Source organism: Parasteatoda tepidariorum, chromosome 8 (genome assembly GCF_043381705.1).
Source record: "Parasteatoda tepidariorum isolate YZ-2023 chromosome 8, CAS_Ptep_4.0, whole genome shotgun sequence".
Taxonomy (NCBI): Eukaryota; Metazoa; Arthropoda; class Arachnida; order Araneae; family Theridiidae; genus Parasteatoda; species Parasteatoda tepidariorum.
Window position 1 is genome coordinate 12,681,131 of NC_092211.1, and position 8,403 is coordinate 12,689,533.

General features: G+C 34.5%; 1 protein-coding gene across 1 annotated transcript; it reads left to right on the top strand.

Moving 5' to 3' along the window:
• Positions 1-5,532: 5,532 nt before the first annotated feature.
• On the top strand, positions 5,533-8,059 carry LOC107439399 (CCAAT/enhancer-binding protein alpha). Its single transcript, XM_016051984.3, has one exon. It carries the CDS (start codon positions 5,862-5,864, stop codon positions 6,741-6,743), a length of 882 nt encoding a protein of 293 aa, XP_015907470.2. The 5' UTR covers positions 5,533-5,861; the 3' UTR covers positions 6,744-8,059.
• Positions 8,060-8,403: the final 344 nt, after the last annotated feature.

Consider the following 8,403-nt stretch of genomic DNA (forward strand, 5'->3'; position numbering starts at 1 on the left):
TCACCTGCAGTAGGTACATTAATTCAGGTCCGTGGGCAGGAGATCGTTCATGGTCTCTGTAATGCCTTTCCTTTCCAATAAATAAGCAGACCAGATTTTTAAAACAATAAAACTTAACTTTATTTAAAAACAAAAGAAATAGGCATTGTTTTCCAGTAAGAGCTTCCAGCTCTTAGAATACCAAGGGAGACCCTCTCCNGTCAAAATGAAAAACATTTGTGGTCTAATTTTTTAATATTCAAAAACTTACTCTAATGCAACATTACTTAGGCTCATGAAAATTTGCCAAAAAAAAAAAAAATGAGAATTAAACGGTGATTTTGATAATTTTCACCTAAGTTAACGATTTTTTAAAAAGTTTAATAACTTTTAAAATATTTAAGTTATTTGTCTGTCCTAAAGCCCAGCTAATTCTTCATGGCAAGATTATAATATATAGTTTAAAATCATTGCATTGCTGCAAGTGTAAGGCACTTAAACTACGACTTATTTATTTTCCTTGATCACAGAGCTTCGTAAAACAGCGAGAACTTTTTAATTTTAAGGAAATGTCAATAGCAGCATGCAGGACCTTACATAAGGGGGGAGGGGGAGACGGAATAGGGCACTGAACCCATGCCCAAGAGTTCGTGGATTCTATCCCCGCCGGTAAAGACTCCCTGTGTAGTAAATGGTGACTGATGCACGTTAAATCTGTCGTGTCGCAAGGTCCTCCATTTTCCCATAACAAGTCACTACTTCTGAGGGTACTGATCCAAAAGTTTCCTTGTCTTCTGGATGGGTTCAAAATTACAAGGCTACGGAGTTGTACATTAGTAGTCGTAAACCCGAAAATTGGGTCGGTTGTTCAACGACGGATATAAGATATAAAAAAGTAAGGCTTTTAACTTTTTGAAAAGGTTAAATTTTTTACTTTTTTAAAATTTTGTTTTTAGAAAGGAAAAAAAAACTAAATCATTAATAATTCTTCTGCACTGGTGTGACAGTCCTGGGGGTGCCCTGGCCTTCTAAAGAAGTTTCCAACTGCAGCTCTTTGGCGACTGTCCTCCGGTTTTTGATTTTCAAAGTATTAATGTCCTTTCCAACACCTTAAATCCACCTAAGACATGGTCTTTCTCTTCGTCCTGTTCCCATAGGTATTTGATAAGAATATTTTCTTGTGTGCTTCGGCCTTCCTGTATTCTGATTATATGTCCAGCCCATTTCAGCCTTTGTATTTTCATGTACTTGATAACATCAGGCTTCCTTACGATTTTATCCAGCTTTGAGTTGTTCACCACGAGCCGTTTACCTGAATTCCACCCCCAGATTAGCACCCTTCTTTCAAAAATTGCAATCGCCTCCTTGTCTTTCGAAATCAATCTCCAGGTCTCAGAAGCATAAGTCAAGAGTTTTACATAAAATTAATTTAGTTCTTAATTTTAGAAAGTTTGATCTCTTATATTTTTTCATACTGCGAAAAGCATCTATTAGCATTTGTGATTCGTTTATGCTTTAGTGTAGTAAGGTCATTGTTATTGAAGTCTGCTCTTAAATAGGTGAAGCAATCTACTTTTTTCAAATTTGTATTTATGAATTTCTAAATGACAAATTTGGAGATCTGAATTTAAAAATGGTATATACTTGGTCTTTTTTACGTTTATTTTTAAATTCATCGTCTTTTGTTTTAGTACATAAAAGGGTAGTTCGGGCCACAATAGCGATAGATCTGACTTACTAAAGATATTTCTTCTGGTGCTTACGTTAGAATTTTTGATAACCTTTTCTTGAGCAATATTAAATAAAATTAAAAACTGTCTAGGTCTTGTGTAAGTCATTGAGTTCGTTGACGATGGATCCTTTTATCCCCAACTGGTGATCAACACCCAGTTCTCGTATTTGCATGAAAGGGGTTCGGAGAGTCACCATTCGCTCTTCGGTCTGGTTAAATTCTTTCATCCGCTTTGGTACTTTTGTGAGGCACGGGCTTCATGCTTGCGTTTGCGAACGGAATCCTTTCGTTTTTCCGTTTGTGTGTAATGCTTAAGGTATTCCCGTCTAGGCTCTTTAGCTTTGTCTTTTTCAGCCAGGGTAAGTTTAGGGCTTGGCATCATTTTTTTTTTCTTGCTTCAACTCTGACTTGTCCCGCAGTGGACTGATCGTTAAGACACGGTTCCCAGCAGATCACTGAAGTCAAGCATCACTGGCTACGGACAGTGTGCGGGTGGGTGACCACTTGGATCAGTCTACGTAGGAACCGAGGGTGTGCGGTATTGGTCCTCGTTAAACTGTTTTACCGTAAAGTGCTCGACTTCACGAGCTACCGGAGCGGGGGTGCCATCTCCTCTGCTGAGGTTCAAAATTGTGATGGCATGTCTTCGGATCATCCTCAGGGGTGTTTCCCAGACCATCGCCAATAGCCTATCGTTCAGCTCTAGTAAATTAACTACAGCAATAACTCTGACTTTCGGGACGGTGTCAGTAAGTTTGGGACCCTCTTTATGTGTGATCTTCACCTGAATTAGTATTGAAAATGATCCAGTTTGAACTGTAGGTTAGAATTTCTGATTCTTAATTAAAACAAAAAATATCGTTCAAATGATGAAATTCTCTTTTATTCACAACTCAAGAAGTACTTACGGGATCTCTCTGGTCCCATATTTCAAAAATAAATTCACCAACTTAATGCATAGCAAAATTAAAAATCAAAAAAAGGATTCTAAAAAAAAAGATCAAACGGCAGCGGTCGCCATAGCAACGCATGCGCACTGTTTACTATCAGTCTTGATTATTGTAGTTGAAAAGTGAGGACGCCATGAAACCCAAATCAAAACCCATTTGGCCATTAGGTAATAAGAGATAAACCAATGCATCTCCGTGATGTTCTTTATATCCAAATCCTTTCCTGGGATATAAATACCCAGTTCATGCATAGCTTCCTATTATTTTTCAGTTTTTTTTATTGCAATTTCTATAAGAAGGTGGCTCAATAGTCCCATTGTTTTTCTTTACTGATGCACTGTTTCGGGGCAGGGAAGGGGGAGATTGACATTTAACAATGGAATACCTGCAAGTGACGTAGTGTGGGTATCTCTATCCTGATTGGTTGTTGAAACGTGGCATTTGTTTACGTTAGCAATTGTTCTTTGCATTCTATTTCGAATAAGCCAAGCCCATCAAGTAGCAGTTCTCTTAAGTGACACATTCTAAATTCTTTCACAAAGATTCTTTCTCAAAAATTTCTATTCTATCAATACATATTTACACAGAGTCTAAACACACAGACAGGTGAAACATAAACAAACTGATCATGCATCAAAGTTGCCAGGTATGCAAAACAAAAATCTATCACGGTTACAATAGAATACGTAAAAGAATAATAACTCTAAGTTAAGCAAGAGAAGTAGACAAGAATAATCATATTTTCCCTAATTCGATATGCTTTGCATTGTGGGTATGTGAGGTCTTCTTCTTCTTGAAGTTCAAGTACCCAATTCATGAAAGTGTTCCTTTATCTATCAAAAATATCACATTTGTTACTAAGGATGTTTTTATTTCTTCCTCTACAGAGTTCGGTTCTTGTTTTAAGACTTTTCCGTCCAAGATAAATTTCCTGAAAGAAAGCTCTACTTTCTCCTGCTCCCCTATGGTTTGTCTAAAATAAGAACTCCCCCAGACATTCATCGGGACCTGTGGCGGTGACTAAAGTAACGAGGTATGACTAGTTCAAGTAGGGGTGCGGGGCCACTGTTTTGGAGTTTTTTCGGGTCGGTTAGGCCAGAAAAAGGGAACCTCTTCCTTCGGTCTTTTGTGTAAGTCCTGAAGTGAAGCTATATCCCTAAAATGCGCCATTCCTGTTTCCATAGCACCAGACGGCCTCAGACTTTGTGGCGGGAGGAGTTCTTAGCTTAGACAAACTATACATTAATGGATGTTTATGTGAACTTGAGAAAATATATTGGCTTCATATTAAAAGAATGTAGGTTTGAGAAATTGAACTTTTAAAAACCATATTAAAATCCGTAAAACATTCATATATAAAATGAAAATAAAGATTAAACAAGGAACAGAATAGAAAGGAAAAATATTTATTAAAAGAAAGGAAGAAAAATTATTAGCACTCACACTATTGTACTGATATATTTTGTTTTGGCTTTATTAATACAATGCTAGAAAGCACTTTAATTTGTGGATATAATCGTGATTATATCGCTTCGATAATTTGCTTCAAGTTTTTTTAATTTTGTAATTTTTTTTTTAAAGAAATTAGATATGTTTAATAATTTTCATCTTTTCTCGTAAAAATATTTTCCCTCTTTATTTATTTCCTTGTTTCATTCGTATTATNTTTTTTTTAAAAATTTCAGATTAACTGTATACTATTTCGATTTTTCAATTTGTTAAAGTACTGTTTTAAAATCGGGAAAATTTCAAATTTTAAGAATCTACCTGCAAAACTTCGAAAATTTTAAGAATCCATGCGCAGAATGAATTTCAAATATTTTAAACGCAGAACATTAAAAATTTTAAGAACAGGAACGCAGATATTTGTTGCAGAATTTAAGTACCTATACGTAAAATAATCTTTAACTATTTTAAAAGCAGAATTTTTCAAAATTCTGAACCGGAACGGAGTTTTTCGGAAATTTTTATTATCCATATGCAGGACGAATTTAAAATGTTTTTTATTTTAGAACTTTAGAAGTTTTAAGAATAAGAATACTGATTTTTAAAACCTTTACTTACAACATATTAATGCAGAATATCCGAAGTCTTTTTAGAATCTACAATCAGAAGTTTTGAGAACCGGAGAGGAGAGCTTAAAAAAATTTAATATTTTACCTGCGAAATTTAAAATTTTTTTACCGATTGAATCCCAAGTTAAGCTAGAAACAAAATGAAGAAATAAGTATTCAGGATTTATTTATCTGCTCTATATTATTCATTATTGGATGTTTAACTCATTATAAAATGAAAAAAAGTTTCGAAGAAGTAATAAATATATTCATCCAAATTAAAGATAATGGAATATCTAAAAAAAAAATCGTTTTATTTTTTCGTAATGAAATATTTAAAAAAAATCATTTTATTTTTTCGTAATGGAATGTTTAAAAAAAAAATCGTTTTATTTTTTCGTAATGAAATATTTAAAAAAATCATTTTATTTTTTCGTAATGGAATATTAAAAAAAAAATCGTTTTATTTTTTTGTAATGAAATATTTAAAAAAATCGTTTTATTTTTTCGTAATGGAATACTTAAAAAAAAATCGTTTTATTTTTTCGTAATGGAATATTTAAAAATAAAAGCTTTATTTTTTCGTAATGGAATATTTAAAAAAAAATAAAATCGTTTTATTTTTTCGTTGCGGCGGACGGAAAGTTCATTTTGATTATCTTGTGGTTGAAGTGAAAGTCCTCCAAAGAGAGAGAGAGAGAGAGAGTGAAGAGACGTCATGGGAGGTAAAGACACCTCCTGTCCAATCGCTATTGAAACGCATGACGTGCTGACCTATTTTTAACTCGACCGCTGCGCCGAATGTATATACCTACTTTATTCCCCTTCTCTTACCGCAGATTAGATTGAAGCATCGATCACGAGAGCTACAGGAACCTGTTGCTCTCCGAAGTGTGTTGCGCGTGCGCCCAAACAAGAGGGTAGCGGTGGAAAAAAAAAAGAAATCTGACGTAGTTATGTTGCTCTCTTTCTCCAGTGTTCCTCACACCTAAGCGAAAACTCTCGGAATCAACAAGTCGCGCGCGGAGCAAAGGATTACATACCGTGTTTGTGTTGTGTTTTTTCGGAAGTGAGGAAAAGGCCTTCGCGACGGCCACTATCAATTGGGCAGACTTGGACAACAGATCGCCATGCTACACGCAAAGCATGAGCTCACCTCACATGTATGATCCAGCATTTCCTACGGTGGACGATTTGAAAGCCAAGTTGAATAACTTGAGCTCTAAAAATAACGGTGGATCTAAAGGACTGTTGGATTTGTGCGAGGTGCCGGACCTGTCCGACCCGGAACTCTCGTTCGATCTCCAGAATATAATCGGTCCGGACAACGGTCATCCAGTATCGAATTTGGACGAATCGTCTAGTCTGTTTACTGATATCCTTGTTGAACAACAGCAACAACAGTCTAAAAGGAACCCTTACGGCCTGCAGCAGACGTTTACTTCATCCAGATACCCACAGCCCATGCCACAACAATCCGCCCTTGGAACTGACCATTACGGAGCCGAAGCGGGAATTGGAATTAAAAGAGAACCCGTGGACCACATCGATTTGAGTAGTTGCAGTCAGAGGTCTTCGTACACGAACGGATCCAGCATATACTCCTACTCCCCCATCACGGAGAGGGCACCCAATGGTCAGCTAGGTGCCTTCTTACCTAACCTCGGAAGAACTGGCCCCCCGGTGCACAATGGGGGTTCTATGAAGAGCCTGTCCCACAAGCACCACAAGAACAAAAAGAATGTGGACAAGTCGTCTGACGAATATCGTCGGAGACGAGAACGCAACAACATAGCCGTCCGTAAATCGCGCGAAAAAGCGAAATTGCGCAGTCGGGAAACCGAGCGCAAAGTGTCCGAGCTTGTGCGAGAAAATGATTTCTTGCGCAAGCGTGTTGAACTGCTCACCAAAGAACTTAACGTCTTAAAATCTCTATTGGCCAATGTGGGTGTCCCTCCCGACAGCGTGGACAATGAAGTGGCCAAAACACTTCACATGGACAATTTCCATGGCATGCAAGATCTCTGACCAGTTATGTGTTCTACTCCATTATTTATTTAAGAGAGAAGTGTGTGCGATGTAAGAGCATTCAATTTTATTTATTCTTTTTTTGTGAGCGATTTTAATCAAAATTTGTTCGAAAGCACACCTTTGATGAATGCGTGTGTGCCCCAAATTGGATAATCGAATGTTTTTAGTTATAATAATGAAACCAACGGTAAGTGTCATCAAATTCCATGGACACAACTTTTCTCCAAATTCTTCCTTCTTGATTTCTCATTTACATATCAAAACTGGATAATTTGCATTTTGTACCGATTTTGTGGCATTATATAATTAAACATAGTATTAAGCATCCTATTTATACTGGTTTAAAAAAAAAAGGTGTTCGATGTTTTTTTACTATGAAACTGATTTTTCTTCAGTGAAATATTTTTTTATGAGCACTGTTAAAAATTCACATTAAAATTTACTATGACCCGGTTGTAAATATACCTTAATCATGTTTAGAAATGATAACGTTATTGAAAGAAAAAAAAATCGTTGTGAAGAATCTTTTAAATACATATTTGTATTTATAAATTTCACTGTTGTCTCCTGTAAATATTTAACAGTGTCGGCCAATTTCTCATGTTCTCATAGCGACGGCCATAAAATTCGTTATAGTAGTATTTGCATTTTTTTTTCTGTTGGAATGTTTATAAATTACGAAGCAGTGAAATATTTTAGAATTTACATTTAAACTTAACTTGACAGGATTCGAACAGTCCTTAATACTATAAAAAAAAAAATCAAATGAATATTATAATAAGTATGTAAATGTATTCATGCAGTTTTTTATTTCAGAGGGATATTTAAATTCTGAACTTATCTACAAAAAATAGTAACACTTTTTTATTTATTTTTTTAGGCGCCATGCAAACCATATTTTAGGGAGGGTTGTTTTCATTTCTTGAAATTGAATTTATGTGGGAAATAATTATAAAAATAAATCAAGAACTATTTATAATAATTTTCTATTACATCATCCTGTTTAATATTACAATTTAATTTATTGTTGCCATTTCAGAAAGATTAATTTGAGAGAAGCGAACTGAGAGAATCTTTTTTTTTTTTTTTAAATGAATAATATTTATAAATATGTTTATATATATAGATTATATATAGAGTTATCATTCCTGCGAGAAAAAAAAAAGTATTTTATTCATATTTTTGTGTGTTTCAATCATATATTGTTATTTGTTATTATCATTCAAAACAGGCATCATTTTTGTGAAATAAGTGTTTTAACATTTTTGCCTGTGTGTTTTTGTTTAAAATAAAGAATTCGTTCTGTTTATGAATTTCTTTTGCATTTAATGTTGTTGTTTTTCAATTCTTACAATATTTTGATTATTGTTTGACATTAATGAATGATTCATAAATCTTTCTTTTTTTAGTACATTAATAATTAAATGTGCTCTTAGTTTTAGAGCAGTGTTTTAATTTATGATGAGAATATTTCTGTATTGTGATCTGTTACAGGAACTACAAAAAAAAAAAAAAATCATGGAGAGGTTTGTTTGCTGTCCAAAAGTTGTAAGAACTTGGCAATTATTCTGCCTTGCATCACAGTACAGAAATTTCCTTAAGTATTAACATGAATTATAAATATATCTGATTTAAAAATCTATTTTGTTTTCTAAGT